We start from the raw sequence: 24,036 nt of genomic DNA, 5'->3' as shown, positions 1-24,036 counted from the left end.
AAAATGAGAAGCGTTTGTCTCAAGTGACGGTGGAAAGTCACGGAGAAACATATAGTTAACGTCCACTGAGACGCGGAAACAGATCTTCTGTTGTCTGCTTCTATTGAAATCAAATGGTGGAACGCCCACTACAGGGAAACACGCGGAACCGAAGCGGGAATTTCCGTACCAGAAGTCTGCAGGTTATCTTAAAGACTCACGCCCACTGACACGCCGGAAACGCGTCTGTTGCGTTCTGCTGCCGTTTACAAGCTTCTCATTAGGCGTTAAGCTTAACTCGTGTAATTACAACGGATTATTTCAAAAAATGAGTCCGTTTTCTTAGACTTTAAAAGTTAACATGGGTTCTGACAGACCCGAGTGAAATTTAATGAGCTACAGTGAGTCTAAATTGTCTTGGCGTCCCTCGGACCCACATTACCATTTGAGTTACACTTCTTGACACAAATGCCTCTGCCTTTTATACCACAGAAGTCGAGATGAGTTGAACTTTAAGTTTTGAAAGTGAAAGTAATTAGAAGATATTAACTAACTTTCTGGCATTTCTAAAGTGTAAAGTGCGTGCATCCCGTTGTAATCGAGGGATCCCGGGTTAATCTGCGTTCTCTGGTATTTAAGAGTCACAGTGAGTCAATAGTTGAATGGTGAATAAAAATAACACGATTGCAAGATCGAATTCTGTCAGACGGGAGAACGGATCACTTTTTGATGGCTTGTCCACACCAGAATCCAAAGAAAGCCAAGCACATCTGGAGTACGCCATCATACTTGCAAGGTAAAGCACTCGAAAATATAAATATGTGTCAGATGTTTAACATTTCTTTGCAAAAATGGCCATGACCATTATTTGCAGTAACAATAAGATGATAGAAATATCCTAACCCTGTTTTTCCTAGGCCTATTTGAGATTGATTGCTTGATAATAGGCTATTTTACAACGTTTTTCCACTTTTGGCTAATCGCGAGAATGAGTATGAGTGATGATTTTATGAAATTGATGAAGATACACTCACAATGATAAATCATCACAAGGACCAGAGCGTAATTCTTGCCCGGGACCCCTGGTGTCGTAACGTATTGTGGTAACCACTCCGCCACGAAGGTCCGCTTCAAGGCCTTCCGTGAATTGAAATTGGTTTATTTTGGGAATCTCGCACACAGTATAGTGTTACAAGTACAGACTTTTACAAGAAAGTTCTCTTTTGTTTGGTACAATAATACAGAATCTTTTACAAACATACTCTTATCGCATAAATTCCAAAAAATATATATACAGTGGCGTGCCAAAAATGGTTGGTGGAGGATATCATAGCCCCCTTTTGCCCAGTAAAAAGAATGTCAAAGGCAGGAAAAGGTGGCAAAATGATGGCTGACTATTAAAAAATGCACATGTCCCCCTCCCCCATTTCAGAGTTCTTGGTACGCCACTGTATGTAGAGTTAGGTAGAGTTTAGTTTTTAAACCCTCTTTATGCACATAAAGGCTTATCGAGACTGGTGACTTGCACTTTAAAGTGGAATCCGAACAACTTGTACCTCCACCTTGCATCAAATCCGGGACCCGTTGATTAGAAAGAGGTGGCATTAATACTACGCTACCCATCAAAGAAAGAAAAACTGTCCCAGACACGAACTGTTCCATTTGGAACAAAGAGGGAGAGGAGAAAGGGCAGTTCCTCTTTCCGATATGGGAGGAAGTGTGATAATTTACATTGACATTTATTTCTTAACATTTTGAAAAACATTTTCTCAAAAATGGGAGAAGACCATATTGACTTTTCATTCTCATGTGTTAGTACATACATTCAGCTACAAGATGTTATACCGAGTTTTCTCCTTCCCTTTTGCTGTTTTGAGATAACTCTAATTCTAAAGTTTCCGATTTTGCAAATCTTTTGTATTTAAAGGGTTATATCTGCTAACAGCGTCAATATCGAAGTAATTTACTATTTCAGGAATCTTGTTCTAATAGTAAGCTTCTATGTCTAGTAAAAAAAATTTTGGGTAGTGTTGCTTAACCAAGATATTAAGGGCCGAAATCAGTCAAAAACTGTATTTTGGACTCTCTTTGTTGCCACATAACAATGGAAAGCAACAATGCCCCATCAAAACGCTTGAATGTATGTACTATATCAAAATAGAAGTTCAGGTTGTTGTTGCTTTCCAAAAGATATAGTACTCCGAACTTACCATGCTTCACTTTCACGAAAAATGAACTGTGATACCTTGAATTTTGACATTTTCTATACGGGAGGGAAAATTGTTTTAGGGTATGAAATTGCACAATATTCATTTCTCACGACATTCTTCAAGATATAAAAAAAGGAACAAAAAATGTAAAGTGCACCCCTGTGCTATGCACCACGCCACGAAGGCGTATAGGGGGTGTGGGGTTAGAGTCCCACACTTTCTTGGTCACGGTCGAAGGTGGGGGTGATGTGATACTGATCAGCATCACACCCCTGGCCGCCTTTACCCTCCAGAGTTTCCTCCAGGTACCCACTTTGTACGACGCTGGGTGGGCGCATTAGCGGTTTGAACAGGTGGAAAAAAATCACGTTTCTCCCTCCCCGGGGATCGAACCCGGGTCTCTCGCATGGTAAGTAAGCGAAACAAAAAATATAAATACCTCACTTTGTTCGAATTTCAAAATAATGATAAGCTGTAGTAGTTAATTAATTATGAAAAACACACAAGGGCCAGAAGCTGAATTGACATAAGTGGAAACAATTCTTAAAACAATAATGACGAAAGAAGCACAACAGTTGCTGATCTTTGTAGAGACCGCTGCCAACACTAAAGTAAATGTGGCTTTAATGTCACATTAGGATTAATGGCTTGCTTACCTGTTGTATGTCTCACTTCGAAAGTGTTCTACGCTGAATATGACATGGTTTAACAAGTAATAATGTAATATATGGGTTCGTATTCGTAACAATAAGAGTTCGGTTCATCATGGTTGGTTGGTTGATTTGTTGTTTTAAGTCCACTTTATGCACAGTAAGGCTAATTGGGACTGGACCTACAGTTTAAAGTGGGATCCGAACCACTTGTGCCTCCACCGGGTATCGATTACAAGGAGAGGACGCTACCACTGCGCCATCGGGGAGGCAATGGTTCATCATGGGTTTTCATCATGGGTTTTGAACAAGGGTGCTGCAGTGGATCCTGGCAGCGCTCCTGATTCTAAGTAAACCCAAACTCATACACGAAGAAAGCTATCGAATTAGTAACACCGAAAACGTGACCAAATTTATAATGCCAAGTTCATACTTAATGCCAGTCTTACCTACCTACAAGTTTCTTGTGAACACTTTAATACGTGTAAAATATCAGGACTATGCCATGAAAACTTGAGTGGAAAACAGCCTTCTGTTGTCTCGGCACGGTGAGGTTGTCAGTTTCAGAATGGTGTCCTTCCTTAATCCACAAAGCTACATACTTTTGGCCAGAAAAATCTTATGACTGGACCATTAATGGACAAATGATTTTTCAATCGTGTCTGTTATATAGCTAAGACTAGAGTACTTTCGACGTGGCCTTTGGCCACGTCTTGTACGCTCACATGCGTGACCTTCGGCCACGTTGTGGGCGTAATCTTATTATGCTAGTAGATGGGGCAAAATGTCTGCATGTTGTATTGGATGAAGGGAACAAGTGTATATGTTCGCTAATTTGAAAAGTTTAGAAAGTAACTTTATGTGTGTATGGGCTCTAATAAGGTACAAATATTCAAAATTGTATTGTTTAATTTCTTAATAATAAAATGAGTAAGTAATAGCCGTTTCAAGATAATTAGTTGGATGTTTTGCATAAACGAATTCATTAGCGACACTAAATTGAAAATGCAATATTTACGTCTTTTGTCATTTTCACATTTTTAAAGGTAATTGGATAATAATTGTTTTCCTTCATTCCCCTCAAATTCCTACCTTGCATCTGTAATAAATTCTGACGCTCGTATTTTGAAATTTGAAAAGTCTAGCATAATTCCCTTACAGTAGTTTTTGGAGTAAAAATAAACTTTCTTTTAAGTTCTCTAACAACGACCGTTTCCTTGGACAACATCAGGCACGGCAAACTATAAAGTATTGTGTTATTATACTCCTAAACATTTAGTTAAAACAAGCGCGATGTAGATATTCTCGCATTGAGTATAACAATGCATACGTAATTGTGTCTGGGCTGAAACTTCTTCTTGTGTAGACGCCAACCTTGTTTGAGCCACTTTTTCAAAGCCAGGAGTTGATTCATCTGTGTGTTGTAGATCTGTGAGAAATATAATGTATCTCGACAATTAAGAATTGAAGGAAACAATGTGTGCTGCAAAAAATGCCCGTGGCAACGGTTGCTAAGGACGTGAAAAAAGGGCATTTTCACCCTTAAGGAAGGGCCGATTGAGCGATTTCTTAATTTTCTCGGCCTTTTGGGACGATTTCATGGGTGGTCGTAATCGGGCATTTTTTGCCTCCGGGGCTTCCTTCATGGAGAACATTTATGTCAGTGAGTCAGTGGGATTGGGGCTATATAACGTTATATATTGGACAAGGAATACTACATATATTCTTTCAATTCCATTTTCATTTAGAAGGATAAAAAACACCCTGGCATGGATAATAACAACTTTCTTTTGCAGGGTATAAAATTTATTGCGGCGGAGAAATCCCCGGCATCCTCACCACCCCCGTTAATTCGCACACTCCGAAACTCATTTAAAAACCTTCATAAAATTCCACTCTTTTTCCCCCCTGTATAAAATTCCACTCTTTACCCCCTGTCTTAAAACATCCCCCCAACCTTCGTTTTATTACTAACACAAAATATAAAGTGTTCCCCTGTGCTTTGCACAATGCCATGAAGGCGTATACAGGGTGTGGAGTTAGGACCCCACACTTTCTTGATCATGGCCGAAGGTGGGGCTGATGTGATCAGCACCACACCCCTATCCGCCTTTACTCCACAGAGTTTCCTACAGATACCCACTTTATACGACGCTGGGTGTGTGCCGGAGCCGCTTGAACAGGTGGATAAAATCCCGGTTTCCCCGCCGGAGATCGGACCGAGTCTCTCGCATAGTAATGAGACGCTAGCTTAGCAACCGCAGCTATTATACTATCATACAGATGCCATTACTTTTATTCAATTAGCCGACCCCAGTGGCGGAGTGGTTAGCACATCGCGCTACGACGCCATGGGTCGCGGGTTTCGAATTCCGGGCCTGGACATGAATGTTTGTGAGTGTCCATTCATCCATTTCATCATATCATCACTCATTCCCATCTTTGCAAATGAGCTAACAGTGGCACAAAAAGCGAAGTAAAATAAAGCAAATCAATCAATCAATCAATGCGGCAACTTTCTAACATTCTCATGAATTTCACAGGGCCTCCCCATGGTGCAGTGGTATCGTCGTCGCCTTGTAATCAAGGGGTCCCGGGTTCGATACCCGGTGGAGGCACAAGTGGTTCGGATCCCACTTTAAACTGTACGTCCAGTCCCGATTAGCCTTACTGTGCATAAAGTGGACTTAAAAAACAACATATCAATATCATGAATTTCACCTGATTAATTTTGTGAATAGAAGGTAGCATTGGTGTTATCGAGAAGTAGGTCTGTAGGGACTTCATTCTATGTGTCCTCTTCTCTATTAGAATCGACAAAACGAAAGATGTTTAATCTTTTGTGTATTGGAATTCAATAAAGTCCCAAAACGTGTAATTTGGTGTGCGAGAGGACGCGTTGAACATAAATTTCTCTCGTCAAAATGTTCTCTTTTGGTTCCTTCCGTTAGTCAATTATCCAAACAATAAATTCCTTCTATTTGATCGGAAACTGTTGGACATTCAAATATAACATTTTGTGTACTGAAAGTTGTATTACATGATATGGTATTATAACATATTTTATGTCTCGCTCAATCTGTGTCTTCAAATGTGAGATAAAAAATTATCAAAGATATCAAAAATTAATGAGATTTCAATGGTTGCCCATGGATTGTTTGATACTAATACACAAATGGATATCGACATCCTTTACGCTGTATGCTGCTACATACTTCTATTAGGTAGGCATTGCGATTTTTCTATCTTACATAGTTTCTATGTCCAAACTAAAATGCAATAATACGTCATGTTGGTTGGTATTTTGGACATCTTTAAGTTCAACAAATCCCACAGCCATACTGCAGGGTCGAGTGTAGAGTACTGTGGGAACTACTTTCTCTCGCTCGTACTTGTTCGAGGCTCCCACGCTCGAGTGTTTACAATGGAATAACATTTTAATCTGACAATAAACGTAGACACATGTATGTAAAATAACTGTGCTTTCAGTTTCAGCCCATAACCATATGTTTCATTTTCAAATACCATATACATTTTATCAAGGAGATAATTACAATGTTTACTTACGTTTCAATTTCAATGCGTCTCTCACCTTACGATGCATATTTAAGGGTCCACTACTACAAATATATGGTTATATCACTCGTTTTTAGAGTTATTAGCTCGAGCGAAGCTGATCTCAATTCCGTACGCTATCCAGCGTCGTCCGTACGAACTATTTGGCGCTCGAGAGAAACCCTCTTCCAGCACTACTCTACTTCAAAGGTTTCACAAATTGTTAAAGCAAGGTATAGTGATATCCATTGTGCAATAAAACCCATAATTTCCTTAAGGAATTTAATTCCGTGTATATTCCATAGGATTTTTTTAATGCTAGCTCTGAAGTTAATTTACATATTATGTAGAACATTGTTAAACTATTAATATCAGAATGCACAATAAACACTTATTTAAGTGATTGAATGTTACATATATGGCATATACATAGAGCAAATACAGAATAATGTCTACCTTTCATTTTGAAATTGTACCTTTCAACAAATTATACAATATTGCTAGTTTCTTTATGTAATATTACATCTTTTCAATATCACTACGAATCATATACAGGGTGTCTCAAAAAGTCACTTAACACCCTCGGTACAAAGCCACTGCAGCGCGCAACATGAAAATGGTGATGACCAATCGTTATCAAGCCAAGAGGGTACCACATTGACACCACCCGCATGGTCGGCGGCCATCTTGATGTTCGACATCTTGAATTCAACTTCAGAATTTTAAATGGGAAGGGGGTGATATGATATATCAAATCAGGCTAGAATTTCACGAGAAATGCAATGGTGGAGGTTTTTTTTTTATGGATCTTTAACAAGTAAAAAGTTATGACTGAATTTTGGTACCAATTTACTCCTTTTCGAGGTGTTAGAGAAATGCCTTAAAATTTGTTTAGCTCATCGGTAATGCATCGAGATCAAAGAGACGTCTAGGGAGAGAAGTTCGCATGCCACTGCACAAGATTTTAATCGGATACATCCATGATGAGCTGTGCATTATGAATGGTTGTCGCGAAGAATTACAGTGTGACGCTTCCATTAAATGAAAAGTCCTTCACAGTGACAAGGCTAATGTTTATGTTCATAAGGAAGTTCATAAACAGAATATTCGATGCTTTTTTATCTGATAACCCATTTTCGACAGATCAAAGCTGAATGGTTAGTGCTGGTAAGTTAATGGTGTGCCGTGCTGTGTGGAACACGACTGGTTAGTCAATTTTCTATCAACGGAACCTTAAGTGCTTAGGGCTACTTGGAATTGTTAAATAAACAGGTTTTTTCATCCTTGCTTATGGAAGAAGGTACTTTTTACAGGTTTTTTTTTCAATAGCGAGGAACACCAGAACACTATGGGAACGTTGTGAAGCAGTTTCTGTCCAACGTTAGTTATCAGATGACAAGGGTCGAATATTCAGTTTATGAACTTCCTTATGATCATAAACATTAGCCTTGTCACTGTGAAGGACTTTTCATTTAATGGAAGCGTCACACTGTAAATTGTTCGCGACAACCATTCATAATACGCAGCTCTATGTGGATGTATCCGATTAAAATCTTGTGCAATGGCATGTGAACTTTTCTCCCTAGACATCACTTTGATCTTGATGCATTATAAACAAATTTTAAGGCATTTTTCTAACACCTCGAAAAGGAGTAAATTGGTACAAGAATTCAGTCATAACTTTTTACTGGTTAAAGATACATCGAAAAAACCTTCACCATTGCATTTCTCGTGAAATTCTAGCCTGCTTTGATATATCATATCACCCCCTTCCCATTTAAAATTCTGAAGTTGAATTCAAGATGGAAGACATCAAAATGGCCGCCGACCACGTGGGTAGCGTCAATGTGGTTCCCCCTTGGCCTGATAACGATTGGTCATCACCATTTCCAAGTTGCGCGCTACAGTGGCCTTGTACCGGGAGTGTTAAATGACTTTTTGAGCCACCCTGTATATTTTCTAAAATCGACACTTCCGATACACACGTATCAATTTCTAGTAACTTCTATCATCATTCAAAGTAGAGATATTATGTAAACATTGTATGACAAGATCAGATGTAGGTAGACTATGACACTTGTAAGTAACATACACGTTTATATTTTTAAAAAATCACCTTGCGAACACAATATAAAAAGTTACAAAATTATGTGAACGGATGAATGAATATTTGCCCCAATAAATTCTGTATTTGGAGTAAGACATTTTGTAAACACACTTACATAAACTAAGCAATTGAAAACTAATTATTACCACGAGGTTTTTAGATGTTGTAGCAGTTCGTGATTATTCTTATTTCACAACATCAAGACTCACATTTTGAAGGTAAATACTTATTGTCCCAAAACATAAGTTAAAATTAAAGAAAATCTGTGACTGTGACATTCGCGTAGAACCCCATGCTGCGTTTAACTATTAATATCGGACTATAGAGCGCTCTATTGCATTGGTTGACTAATAGGATATAGTAATATTGTAATTCCCTCTTCACTTCTAGTGAATTACTTAACATTACGTACCTTACATCTCAAATTTGAAAGGGAAAACATTATTAATAGGCAGGCTTTTATTATATTTAGAAATATCTGATGAATTAACATTTAAAAAATACTAAGTTATATGAATACATGTAGCTATGAATATTTGCTTTAGAAACGCTTTACTCAAAGCAAGTTTTTTTACACACATTATAGAAATAACTAATTGCAAACAAATTAGGAATAAATTATTCCTAACAAAAGCTACAATGAGGAGTATTTTTTACTTTTTATGGCGCAGAATGGTGAATCTTATTGTACCAAAATGCACACTTATTTATCATAGCAACACAAGATATTCTTCTATGTGTTTACACAAAATTCTCTGCCATATGATATTAATTTACAGTTTCATGTTGGATTGAAGATTAATGAACTATGGACATAAAAAAGAATTTAAACATTTGTTTTAATAATTTAATATTACACTCCTATAGAAATATCGCTTGTGCGTATAGAAAGTTCTCAATTTAATGCAAAAAGAACACTAGCTTCATGTGAGAGAGAAACTCTAATAGTTTTTATTTCTTCTGCAAGAGTTCTTAACTCCTCCATTCACTGCAGTTGGTGTTGCTTGTCAATATTTAGCAATTTTCTACAATTGCAACTGCAACCATGTATGAACGTTTGCATTCAAGCACGTGATATTTGTGACAATAAATATTAAAATTAACGAAATAAAAATTTGGTGACTGCAAATATTTTTTTTCTTATCACAATTCTAACAAAGATCAGAAGTAGTTGTTCACACTCTACAAAAACAACCATTAATTATTTGCTATTTTAAAATAATTTTTCTTTCTATAATTTTAGAAAACTGTGCAATTGAGCATTATGTTATTCTCTTTCTGACTATGCGTCGGACAATATAAACATTATATTTACTCTCAATTTATTCCTTAAACTTGTGTATAAAATGCATCAATCACATGAGAGATTCATTGTTAACTGATTCTTTTAATAAAACATGAAAATACTTTCTAGTTTCTTTCAAATTCAGATTTACTTGAGAATTGTTTGAGTTTAAATTTCTTGTTCTGAGTTATTCTGGAATAAATAAAATACTTGACACCCTTCCATTCTCTATCTTTTAGGATCCCATTACTTTCTTGAATACACCTCTCACACTCATCCTTCTTGGGAATTATTTCCCTAACTAAATGCCTCTTGAAAAAGTTCGACACTACTTCTACTTCCTCTCTTGACCACCACTTCTTTTTAGATGGCTTTCTCTTCTTTTTAAAAATGTTTTCTATTTCAGGATGACTTTCAGCAAATGTATGCATATCTGTATGTTCCTCACTTGTTTCAGATAAACGTTCTTCAACGCTATTGCAAATATTGCCTTGTAGTTCCTCAAATCTTTCATTGCTGACCATATCTGTCAAATGAAAAGTGATTTTTATTAATTGTGTACATGTAAGAAAGGTAACAATTTTCTAACTGAAAATTGAATTTAAGATACCATAGGACGGGACGTGTATGATATAAAATCAACGTCAGCGTAATGAATGACTATAAATTATAAACATAATTTCATTGAAATTTCAACACATGTATTCCTGCTCCAAAAATAACAATACGCCCAGGGTTTTTTTTTTTTTTTGTTATTAGCGATAAACCCGAAATGTAACGGAGAGACGCAGCAAGTAGTATATGCACGATTTATAACAAATGTGACTGATTCACGGCTGTAATTTTGTCGCGAATTTTAGCGAAAATTTACCGTTTCTGCGAACATTTTCATTTTTACGATAAAAACGAAAAAATGGCATTTTTTACAAATTTCTTTTTAAGAAATATATTCGATTTGAAGATGTTGGCTGCAAAGGAATGAGAAATCATTTGGAAAGGCACAGTAACCTGAAAGTTTATTATTTTTTATGTTGTTTTATGAATGAAAGTAAATGAGAGACAGATTGTTTTGTACATTCCACTTTTTCTAAAATATAAATATAACTGAGTAAGGCTGATTTTCAGAAGGTGAAATTTATTATTTACTATTTTTAAGCTTATTTTCCCATAAATGTTGCAAACATTAAGCCTTGTATAAATTAATAATTCATTGATTTAGTAACATTATGTATAAGTGCATGGCATTAAAAATTACCACGAAATTTTCACGAAATTACTGCCATATTTTTAACTATAAACACGATATTTCATATATTTTTCACGAAATTCTTGAAAAAATAATACAAAAAAACCAGCCCTAAATATACCCATTCCATGGGTTTATAAATTTATGTGGTAATTTGGAAAATTGTAAATCTTTCTACACTATATGAAAGGAAATATTCATTGAAGAGTAAATGAATCGAGGTTTCCTAATCATCCGAAAATGGAACACTGTCGCGTGATTTAGAAGATTCAAAGGAAAAGATGAATTTGAAATTATTAGATATATTGCCTAAAAATAATCTAAATTTTTACCAATGACTTGCAAACCAAAATTATGGGAGTGTGTGCATGTGCATGTATATATATGTCTGATACAGAATAAGAATTTTGAGAAATGGTACTCTGATCATTGTATAAAGTAACGATTATTTGTAAAAACGAAAATCATTTACATATTTGATATCCCTGCATTCAACGTATAATTACTTGATATTTTGTATGTATATATTATAAATAAAAGTTGGTCTCGATTTTCATTTTAAGTAAATTATGCTACAAAGATGATAACCTCCCCCCTCGAAGTCTGAAAATAACAATAACTTTCAATTAATATTGTGAAACAGAGTCATTAACAGAATGAGACCGGTGTCAAACAGGCGAACTATGGATGAGTAGCCTAATCCGATCACGGAAGCCTGCACAGGCTGGGGGGTTCGTCGTACTGACCACACGTGACTCCCACCTCTGCTGAGAGCAAGTGGAAGTATGAACAGCAGTCGGTGAGTTGGGCAAGGCTCTCAAAGTGTTACCTATTGATTGTAACAAAGGAAAGGAATACGTATGATCAACACTCAGGTTTTCAAACATGTGTTCTTGGAATTACATTCGTGTAACGTAAGAATAGAAATAGTTCTTTTTAAGAATAGTGGCTATAGTCATTCGTTCTTTTTATCGTTGCCAAACCTGACTGAATCAATGTAATCAATGAATGTGACATCATCTAACATGTTCCGCGCCCGTGGCGAAATGGTGTACATATCGCGCTATGACGTAAGGGGTTCCAGATTCAAATCCTGGTCAATACATGAGTGTGTGTTTGTCCCGTCATCTATTTCATTCCTTTATCATCGCGATTACCCCAAGTGGCTGCAAAGTGTAGTAAAATAACCAAAATTAGCATCTAGAACTTAAAGGCATGCATAAGTTTTATGTTGTTGAAGGTACGATGATAGTAAAATAATATGGAATTGTGAGTATATTGCGAGTGGAAACTTAGTCCATGCTACAAATATAACATAAGTGAAATATATTATAAATGTGGTATTCATACCTGGGAGTTGAACATCAAGCTCGCTCAGTGATTTGCCCCTGCACTCTTCTAGTCCTCCTCTCTGATCCAATGTAAGGAGTAATTTGCTGACACTGGCGAGCTGCACAGTTGACTCTGGCAATCTGTAATATTCTCTGTGGATCTGAATATCGTGTCCCATATGTCTCGCGATTTGGTCCAGTTCACAGTCCTTCAGATTAAGCAATTGGGACATGGTTGCAATATGTTTCCTTAAACGTGTAGATCTTAATGCAGCTGGGTTCTTTGCTCCACATTCCTGAGAAAACTTTCTTAGGCAATCGTGTGCCCTCACACAACTATCTTGGGTTGAAGGAATGGCAAAGAAATACGGATTACTTTCACGGATGTTTCCAACTGTTCTAGTATGGATTAATATTTGCATGCATTCGTCAATGCCAGGTGTTAGAAATAAAGGAACGCCTCGGCCTCTCTTCCCACGTATTTCTATTCTTATTAAAGACTGACACAATTTCTTTTCCAGATCAGTTAAGCTGTTGAATACATCTTCATTAAATTTATTATTTACCCTGTGCTTAGTGTAAGTTTCTGTTAACAGTCTTTGAACTTCACCAACTCTTCTCCGATTGAATAATATGAGGTACGTTAACACAACCTGACAGAGCGAAGTCCATGTATATTCATCGGGATTGTCTTTCATCTTCTGTGTGAGGTCCTGTTTGGCCTTCTTAAGATACGACTGTAGTTTTAGCAGATCGTCTCTTAGTGGCAGCAAAACATCCGTATTCCATTTCTTTTCCTCCAAAGTTTTCAAGGCATTCCTTGAAATTTCAACATTCCATTCAGATGTCATCAAATGAAGGAAATCATCTGCATTCTCCTTCATTTGTATATCATGAGTTATTATAGCGTCGGCCTTCATTATCTTTGCCGTCTCAGATAGGGAATTGCCAATTTTCAGTGCTAAGGAGGGAGCTTTATATGTATTAGATTCTCCCTGGAAACCACAAAGAATACGTACAGCTTGAATCACACTTTTAAATTTTGCAGGTGAAATACAGTCTCGTAGTGTGATTATTGTATTGTCAAGTTTTCTAATTTCTATCAAAAACCTTCCGAGTTCTCTCATTTTGCTACTGATGGTACTGTGCATATGTTTTAGGTGACCATGGATATTGTGCAGTCGGCTTCCTAATTTGAGAATCAATTCATCATTTCGAACCACTAGAGATACTCTGTCCTGAACCATCCTACCAAGAACATTCTCCTTCAGACCTTCAGTGGCTACTGATGAAATGGGCATCAGTAGCGAAGCGCGTGCTTGGTGGCGATACTTGGAAGGTGGTCCATTTTTCGGAGCAAATTTACAAATTTTCTTGTGTCTCCAGATATTAGATTTTACAAGCAATGTGAAGCAATATTCGCATGGCAAATATTCTGGTGTTGCTAATTGGATATATGGCCTTCTATTAACAATGAGTTTTCCTTTCTTATTTTTCACAACTTCAACATTGTGAGTATAATTTCCACGGTTCCTAAGTAATGTTAAGGCTTCCTTTCGTTCCTTTGAGTTCTTAGGAAATGCAAAAGCTGCCTTGACGTCTAATTCATCTATGTGCTTTCTGTGTAGGTGCCGTGAAAGTTTTATCATTGTATCTCCACAGTAAAAACAATGTTGTCTCTTATTAAATATTCTTTTAGTTCCATTCTTTCTCGTAATATCTACTTCCAACGTGTCACTACTGGAAGACAAAGTGTCTTCTTCATTAATCCTCTTTGATCTATTACAAGTATCGCTATAACTACACTTTTTACTCTCCTTATCAGAATTAACTGACGCCAAGGCTTTATTTTTCTTAGTTGATTCAAGACAATTTTCAATTTCAGTATCAGAATTATCTGTGTCTGGAAGATATTCAGATTCTGAAGGAGTTAAGTCTATTGAAGAATCTTCCTCGACCTCGTTACTTTCCAAGACACGATTGGTTGATTGAACATGTTCTCTTCCTTGCAATTGTAAGTCATCATGAAGGGATGACCCAGCTTCGTTTGTTGTTGTATTTTCCACAGAAAGCACATCCACCACCATGTTTCCTTTCTTATATATAGCTGTTTTTCTAAATTCCGATAATTTTGGAAAGGATGGAGCTGTCTCTCTGCATGTAGATTTCTGATCATTAAAATTAAGTCTCTCTGATTTGCCTGACCTTTGCTTGATTGTTGTACACACTTCTACCTTTTTTCCGTTGTGTTTATTAGTACTGCTCTTCTTAAATTTTCCCACGGACGACGATAAATGTTTTTGTCTCAAAGATCTATTTATTTGTTGAATTTTACTTGTTTTGCGATTTTGTTGCATTCTTTCTACCATCCTTGTTTTATCCTTCTCTATTCTTGATGAAATGTTTCCAATTATATTTTTCTTTGCATATTCTTTGTTTCTATCAGAACACTTTGAGTAGTCTTCCATTTCAAACTGATTATTTGCAATAGGTATACTGTTAGAATTTGATACCTTTATATTTTCTTGCCATTCACACCACTCAGTTTCCCTTGAACATAAAATAATTGCATTTTCCACTCTGTGGTTATTAGCTAAATGTGTTACTTTGCTTTTCTCTGTCAAATCCGGTTGATAATTCGGACGTTTTACCCCATCACACGCAGTTGCTTTACAAGATTGCCTTTGTTGGTAGGAATTTTCATGTTCAGTACTAGATATTTCAGTTTTATCTTGTAAAGGAGAATTGTTCACTGTCTCCACATGTGGCAATTGCATATCTTCCAATTTTCTCTTCTTAGACGTTTGTAATGCCTCTTGAGCATTTCTGTTGATCCATTCTTCTTCTTTATCTTCATTCACAGATGGTACGTTGTTTGCATTGGATGTATATACGTCTGTTTGACATTCACGCCACTCAGTTTCCCTTGAACATGAAATAATTGCATTTTCCACTCTGTGGTTATTATCTAAATGTTTTGCTTTGCTTATCTCTGTCAAATCCGGTTGATAATTCGGACGTTTCACCTCATCACACGCAGTTGCTTTACAAGATTGCCTTTGTTGGTAAGAATTTTCAATTCCATTTACTACATGTTCAGTACTAGATATTTCAGTTCTCTCTTCTACAGGAGAATTGTTCACTGTCTGTGACATTTGTATGTTTTCGAATTTTCTCTTCTTAGATGTTTGCTTCACAGTACTTTCCAATGTCACTTGAGCATGCTGTCTGCTGGCAGAGTCTTCTTCTTCACCGTCATCCAGAGATGGTCCTGTAAAAATATTAACAATTTGTTCACCTTAGAAACTAATGAAATCAACATTTCTTGAGAAATGACTACGTCTTTCTCTTCGTAATTAATATTTCTATGCGATATTGTATAACATTATATATTATGTAAAATAGAAAACAAGCGTAACCAGAGAGGGATACCGGGAGGGTTATATTCCCCAATTTTATCAGATTTCCTTTCCGAAGAGAACTTTGTTAAATACTTAAATCAAGTTGGAGCAGCATTCACAATCTTACCGTGATGTGCTTAATGGGTACTAATCAGAACATGTTATATCCACGGTTAAACTTATAAACAGTCAGACTACTCTATTTGTATCTCTAATAAAGAGATATCGGTTAGTTTGATTGTTAAATAGAACGGATAATGGGCGGATCAATAGAGAACATTTTCACGAAAGAAGTGACTGTTCAACATGGCCTTCAGAACACAAAATTGCACGTATTACATGTTTCAGTAATTCCAGGATCTCAACGGTCAAATATATATTGATTGTTGAGTTTCAATTGTTTGACCCTCCCCTTCCCCCTTATATACGTGGACCTTCATATTATTTATGTCACTTCAGAGTAGTATTGAGTAGGTCTGCCAGTGCATCAAATTCTATTTTCATTTCCAATAATTTTTCTGACTACCATATATTTATCAATCGGTTTCGACTGTTGACTACAAAAATCAAATGGATAGCCCAATCGAGAACGTATATACTACATCAGGTGCGTATTTCCAAGATGTTTCAGTTTTTACCAAGTTTCAAATTTCTAGCTCTAATAATTCCGGTGATATCGTAATGTTAAAAATATATAGATTGTTGACTTTCGATTTATTTGCTACCACAGACAGACGGATATGTCGATTCAGATAACTTATATCGAGATGATCTATTACATTTTATTACGTAGCATTAACAGTTTCTGAGATATCGGCACGTAACGTGACTTCGATTGTCCCTCACGGAAAGACGGTGCTCGGATCGAGATGATCTATGATGCTTTTTGCTGGTATTTCTTAGGTTTATCAACCTATCAAGTTTCGTATTTGGAGCTCTGGTAATTTCTGAGATACGGCTAGTTGACACGGACTGGCAGACAGGCAGGCGGAAGAATACGCAGTGGGAAACTTCTCCTCAGCTTCACTGATTAGTACTCAAAATAAAGCACTGCTTTAAAGTGTAAAATTTGCTTTATGCAGTGACGGCGCCTGGAAAAAAGCTGTGGGTGGAGCCCCTCAGTAGAAAACCCAATTTTCTTTGGGGTTTTCATATTTCCAAAGTGAATTTTTAACCTTAATACAAGTGATATTTAGAAGTATATAAAATGCAATTTCAAGCGTAACCCCCCTCCGTCTTTGCGCCTGCTGCTTCTCTTGTCACTTTTCCCTGGCGTCGTTGTTGATTTTATGCTCCTGTACAAGTAAAATCACAGTTTAACGTATTTGTATGGAGGTCTGAATGGCAATATATTGTAAATGACCGAAAATACTATTATTTTTGCAGTGCTTGCTTTATTCTTAACTTCTGTTCTTTCTTGCAAATTCGACTCGGTGGCTCAGTCGGAAGGGTGTCTGGCTGCCACGTAGGAAAGCCGGGATTTATTCCCAGCATGGGTGATTTCAGATGCGAATTTTCTAGCTAACTCCCAGCACGAGTGGCTCTGGGACTCATCCAGTTTCTCCAAGGGGTCTCGGGTTCGATTCCCGGTCGAGGCACATAGTGGTTCGGATCCCACTTTAAACTGTAGGTCCAGTCCCGATTAGCCTTACTGTGCACAAAGTGGACTTAAAACACCAACTCAATCAATCAATCATCCAGTTTCTCATTAATGGGTACCTGCGGGGAATCTGGAATCTGGTGTGATCACATCGCCTCTATTATAGCCTCCCTACAAAGGCCACAGAGGACGATGGTAAGTATGCTCAACTACGTAATTAAGTATAAAGATAAAGGATGTTAGAAAAAGAAGAGTTCTCGGAAACATGAAAAATGCTCCGTAAATCATTCAGAATCAGTGTGAAGAACTGGGAAGGGGGGGGGGGTACAAGAGTACCTAAGAAAGAAATGTAAAGAAGCAGCCGATGAAATATCCTCGCGTTATTTTGTCTAACATTTTCCACCCACCCTACTAAACCTATTACTGTTACTTTGTCTGTTGGAATGATATGTCTCTCTGAAAACGTTTTGAGAAAATTGTTCAAAATGAGTGAAACATCGTACAATTAAATACGGTTTCGTAAAGGGAGTGGAATACACATTTCTAAACAAGTTAGTGATGATAAGATTATATAAATATGGTTCAGAACAAAATACGAAAAACGTTAACCTCCGAATATTCTAACAAAATTTGTAGAAACTACATACTTCTAGTATAAAATATTATATGGCATATTTTATTCAAACTGTATCGTCAATGTTCAAAATTGCAGTATTTGTACTAGAGGTACTTAAGGAATTAATCCCATACCGTAGCAGCGAACAGCCCCATGTCCCAGAACGAAGTTAATTTTTAACAGGTCTAGTTTTTCGTTTCTCAAAAGCAGCTGACATCCTTGAGATATTATCAATTATGACGTCACGGAAGCCTCTCACTTTTCTCAGTTACACAATTTACATCATGCTCAAACATAAAGCTAAAGCTTTGTGGTGATTCTGAACAACAGCTCATGAACGTGTTTTGATTTGGAGGGTACTAACTTCACCATTCATATAAATAGGTTCAACGTCTGTGGAACACGCATCTGTTCTTCATATCCTCCTCTGTTTTTTTTTTCTGAACCGTTGTACTTCCAACAAACAAACTAAGCCCTATTAACAAAATACGTAGGTGTGATACTTCTGTTTCATATTCTTTTTAATTTCTTCTGTAAACAAGACGTAAACCTAGAGACATTGGAAGGACTCATTCCAAATAGATTTATTGAATTAAATGTAGCACTAAATAACGGATGATCCGTCGTTTTCTTGGCTCTTAATTGCTTCAGTTTCTGCACTAAAGCTGATCGATACTGGCAAAATTAGAATTGGACTTGCAGAACAATTCACGAAACTCTTGCTGTCCGATGTGTAGGCGAATATGTAACTTAGAGGGCTTGTAGTTATTGATGTCGTTCTTTCAATTTGCGATTCACGAAAAGTATAAAAGCTGTGGCCGCTACAAATGCAGCCGTTGTTGAGTCACTTGCTCAACCCTCTTCAACTCTCCTACAACTGAACTACAAGGATGTAAACTCTGATTTTCCAAGTTATATTTTATTCTCTGTATGTAATTACACTAACGTACTACACATAACCTTGCCTCTTCCCTGGCTATCATACGCACGTCCACTATCGCGGTTAACCTAACGGTATAACTGAAAAACGTTAATTAAATCAGGTATCCAAACACATTTTAATGTTATATTCTTTTTAGATCTCGTCTAATTTTTCCAATCTATCCAATTGGAAATGGGCCCAGAACGACCTCTATGGATTCACTTGTTCCGAATTTGTATTGATTCATTTGTATCAAATTTCTAGAACTTCGTACATGAAAGAAAAACATTCAGATAGAAACTCCTTGAACAACAATTCTGCAAATTTTGTCAAAAGAAGAGAATATGATGAACAAATGCGTGCTTTTCAGATGTAGAATTAATTGTCCATATTTCTGGATGATAGTAATAAATATAACTAGTGGCTATTTATTGATCTTATTTTCTTTTTTGGAAAGTTTTGAAATTTGTTATGGAAAAAAACCTTGGAAATACCATTACGGTGTTAAACTTGTTTGGGAGGAAGGTGGGATTATCAGAAAGCTACAGAAGCTATCGCATTTTTTGATGTTAAAGGTTTGGTGCATCATGAATATCTGCATGAAGGACAAAAGATAAACCAAGACGTTTATATTGACGTCCTGAAACGTTTTGCGTCCAGCAATCCGGCCTGATTTGTGCACATCAGGGCAGTGGTTCTTATTGCGCAACAATGCAGGGCCCATACTGCTTTATCAGTCCAGGAATATCTGGCCAATCATCGTATTCCTCCTCTACCACATCACCCATATTAACCCGTACTGTCGCCGTGTGATTTCTTTTGTTTGGCCGTGTGATTGATTGATTAAGTTGGCGTTTTAAGCCCTCTTTATACACATTAAGCTAATCGGGACTGGACCTATAGTTTAAAGTGGAATCCGAACCACTATGTACCTCCACCAGGTATCGAACCCGGGATCCTTTGATTGAAAGGTGACGACGCTACCACTGCGTCATCGGGGAGGCCCGTTCCCAGTGTGAAAACGCCGCTCAAATGGAAGCGTCAAGATGAAGATATTGCAGCAATCCAAACGGCTGTGACAGATGTGCTGAGAAGCATTCCAGATGAAGCTTTCTCTGCTTGCTTCCTTGACCTCCAGAAACGGGAGCGGCTGTGCATAGATAGCCGACAAGATTTGACAAGACCTAGGACCATTAGTCCGTAAGTTGAATCAATTATTTTTTACGAGCTCAGTCCTGGAACTTTTGTGACAAAGGATGTACTACCCATATTATCAACCATCATGTTCATTAGCAATTTGTCGCAATTTGAAGTTAAAAAAAAAAACAATAGACAGAATGCAATATCTGCTGCAGCAACAGCACAATCCCATTCGTTAAAAAGCATGCTATAAAGAAGAAAAAAGAACGACAATAGTGCTTGACAATCCGCCTGTTCTTATATTTGCTAGTGACTGTACAATACTGCAAGCAAGGCAGATGAAAGGTGAAAAGAGCATTTCTTGACATGTGAAACAAAAATGACCGGTTAACATTAAAAAAAAAAAAAATGTTAGAGAAGTATTCTTCGGTGGATAGCGTAGCATTAGAACGCAGACAGGAATATCGAGAGTTTTCTGTTGCGTCTTTGTCAAGGTCAAAAATGAAAGCAATACCCAAGCAGTCAGCTGTTGTTTATAAACGTGAGACATAACCGAGAAAATTATGACAGCTTGAGATTGGTCCCTTCAGGGTTACAAGCACTTGCATTTCATCACAAAACAGCTTTATTTTTCTAAACTCTGTTTCACAAAGGAAGAGCAACGTCTACTGGAAAACATGATACTCTTCTACCCATGTATTCGGTTAAACGTTCGTTAATCAATTTTCCCAATGAGAAACTCCAATATGGACCCAATTCCTTAAAATTACGTATCCAAAAAATAGAATTGCCTTTCTATCTAGTGGAAGAAAATATTCCAATATACCTGTCAACAGGGTTTCAACGTCGAGATTCTAAATTGAAAGCAAATATTTTTAATAATTTGTGACAACCTTTCGCACTCTATGTGCCGAGTTTGTAAGCGTGCTTAAGAAAATTCGTAATGTAATTTTGAAAAGGGCTACTTTTTACAATACTATTAAAACGTTTCAAACATTTCCCTTCTTTTATTTTAATCAGCCAAAATCACATGAACTCCCTCAGCCTTTACGTTAACAAACTGCAGTTTGTACCTGCCTTATCAGCCATATTTCTTCACGGGTTATAATTTAACCTAACAGAGGTAAATCTATGCCTAGGATTTTTAACGCTTTAAAAGTATGAATATAATCAGCATAACCTTTAACTTTGACCAGTAGTTGCCCCCCCCCACCCCCCTTGCCTCCCGCATACACAATTTTGTATTATTCTCATCCTGGTCACGTTTCGACCCCAATTGTCAGGGAACTAAACGAAATTCCTTCTCTGGGTGCAACACCACTCGCTATTTCCATAGCCTCTGCAATAAAACGACAGTCATATGTCAACTTGATTAATAAAATAACCTAGGCCCAGTCGAACAAATGCTATTCAAGGATGACAACTTGATTCCAAACAAGTTTTTTTTCTGTAAATAGTTATAAGGCGCAACTGCAAATAGTCATAAGTTCTGACCCACTGAAAATTATAATTATATTAACCCAGATATGCTCGTGTTATGTGTTATTATTGCTAAAAATTAAAGAATTAATATAAAAACAGTGAAAAGAACAAGACACTTACCTATCTCCAAAATTGTAGCTTTATAGAACTGTCCGTCGATCCAGCGAACATCATGCACTTCACCAACAGACAACTTCTTATTCTTCATCTTAACTCTCGCTGCAGTACATTTGTAAATAACACCATCTTCTTTGAATCGCACTGAAATAGGCTTCATTACCTTGAAGTTCCGTTTATTATTTTGTCTCATGTTTGCAACTTCACCTATCACACACACGGCACGACTGCCCTCTCACCGAAGCAATGGACTCAATAGTGCGCGCAAAATATTTGGCGGTTTAAAAAACCCGCCTTACCTCCCACGAATTACATGTTGCCAACTACATGAACATTTAATACTCGATTTCCACAATTGACAGAGAAGAAAGTTTCTGCTGTGTTAAGACGTCAGTGTTACAACAAGCAAAAATGCATTGTTCACAATATATTTATTATATTTGTTAGTAGTACAAGGTGGCCGCGGTGCCTCAGTCGGTAACGCGTCTGACTACCATGCTAAAGGTCCCGGGTTCGATCCCCGGCCGGTTCAAATCCGGGATGGAAGCGGCCCCGGCGCCCACCCAGCGTCGAATAACATGGGTACCTGAGGGAAACCCTGGGGGGTAAAGGCGGTCAGGGGCGTGATGCTGATCACATCACCCCCACTCACGACCGGATCAAGAAAGTGTGGGGCGTTACAATCACACCCCCTATATGCCTTCATGGCATGGTGCTATGCACAGGGGAGCACTTTACCTTTACCTTTTACAAGGATTTCCCGTTGAACACCCGCGCACAGGCTGTCAAGAGTGTCCACAGCGGAGTAACGTGGTTCAACCGCACCATCGAAATTTTTGAACATATACGTAATTTTTTTCAGTTCATATATAAAGAAAAAGATGGGAAAAATATTCAGACGCTAATTTTTCATCAAATGTAGAAGTAAGGTTTCCGTTTGGCAGTGAGCATAGGTATTCGATATGACAATAAAATGTGCATGTATTTGGAGGGAGAGGGGTGAGAAATTGGGAATTCCCTACTATCTACCATTAAAAAATATTTTTTTTCTTTACGAGAGTGAATCCGGAGGATATAGTCAAGGTCCACCGGGTGGGGGGGGGGGGAAGCTGCTGCAGCCCTATTCCCAATTCATTGAGCGAAAAAAAAATCATAATAATTGGGGGACAAGACATAAAATTATGAAAATACACGTACGTGTAGAATTACCCCAAAGGAATATTTTATTTTATTATGTGTTATTCATTTTCTGCTTGATTTTGTACTAAGATTAAATTAATATAAGGCCACTGGATCTGCAATAACTGAGTATTCAACTCACTTTTAGGTGTGCGTTGTCGAGTAGATATAGTCATTACTAGTAAACCAAACAAACAATGAAATAAATTAATTTTAACCATTATATCATCATGTAGCCGTATACGTCGGCGACCGTCGTCTTCTTACCACCTTCTTCTCCAAACGAATCATTATATTTCTTAACATTTTACCCTAAAAATTATCACCAATGTAAGTAAGTTGTAATAAAAGTAACTGCACCCCCAATCACCGCCACTAATTAACATAAATTACTGACTGAAATTAAATTGTATGTGTAAAATATACATAAATGTAATATATATATATATATATATATATATATATATATATATATATATATACAAATATAAATATACAAAATATAAATATAACTTTAGATTGACATTCATTTACCCTTGCCCTCCCCCTGGACGTCCATGATGATATGTACAAAGTCTTATATTCCAAGAAAATGGTCATAAAGTGTAAACAATCAGATACACTTAGCAGTCTCTTATTGAACTACGCAAGTAGTGAAATACAAAATAAAATCATCCTTGCCTCTAAAAACACAATTTGTAAACCTTTTCAATGTAACCATTGGAGGTACAAAATACATAGTACATTGTATGCCACTTCAGGACAAAACGCACATTGCACACTGACTTGAATGCAGCTGACATTCTTGGTCCAGTGTGAGCAAGAACAAGTATGCGAAAAATAAACCGTTTATCAACAATGCAAGAAAGAAGAAAAATCAACATAACTCACATTAAGCTATAGGCATTATCAAAAACCACGAACAGACCACTTTAAGAAATAAAAGAAGAAAAAATTCATAACAACAATGCTGACAAAAGAAAAAAAAGGCCGCTGATTTTTATTTTTTATAGAGGCTGCCACCAGTACAGGAAAGTATGTACATCGGCATCTCTTTCAGTGCTTGCCTGTTCCATACAATAATAATGGTTTACTTCAGTACCTAACATTCGGCGCTCAATATGATATGACATAATATGAAACTCGAAGGGTTAGTGTTTTCAGTTGTTCAGTTGATGTAGGGGGTGCGGAAGAAAATTAAGGGGTGCACAAGCAC

At 37.1% G+C, this 24,036-nt stretch overlaps 1 protein-coding gene across 1 annotated transcript; it reads right to left on the bottom strand.

Moving 5' to 3' along the window:
- Positions 1 to 6,673: 6,673 nt before the first annotated feature.
- LOC145983351 (uncharacterized) lies at positions 6,674 to 21,732 on the bottom strand. Its single transcript, XM_083116490.1, has 3 exons — positions 21,645 to 21,732; positions 12,383 to 15,661; positions 6,674 to 10,312 (listed from the first exon to the last, which is right to left on the bottom strand). The coding sequence occupies exons 1-3, from the start codon at positions 21,730 to 21,732 to the stop codon at positions 9,912 to 9,914; spliced, it is 3,768 nt and encodes a 1,255-aa protein (XP_082972616.1). The 3' UTR covers positions 6,674 to 9,911.
- Between the last annotated feature and the right edge of the window lie 2,304 nt (positions 21,733 to 24,036).

Source organism: Lepisma saccharinum, unplaced genomic scaffold, assembly GCF_977018435.1.
Source record: "Lepisma saccharinum unplaced genomic scaffold, izLepSacc3.1 HAP1_SCAFFOLD_852, whole genome shotgun sequence".
NCBI lineage: Eukaryota > Metazoa > Arthropoda > Insecta > Zygentoma > Lepismatidae > Lepisma > Lepisma saccharinum.
Note: the sequence above shows the minus strand (reverse complement) of the source record. Positions and strands in the feature narration are given on the sequence as shown.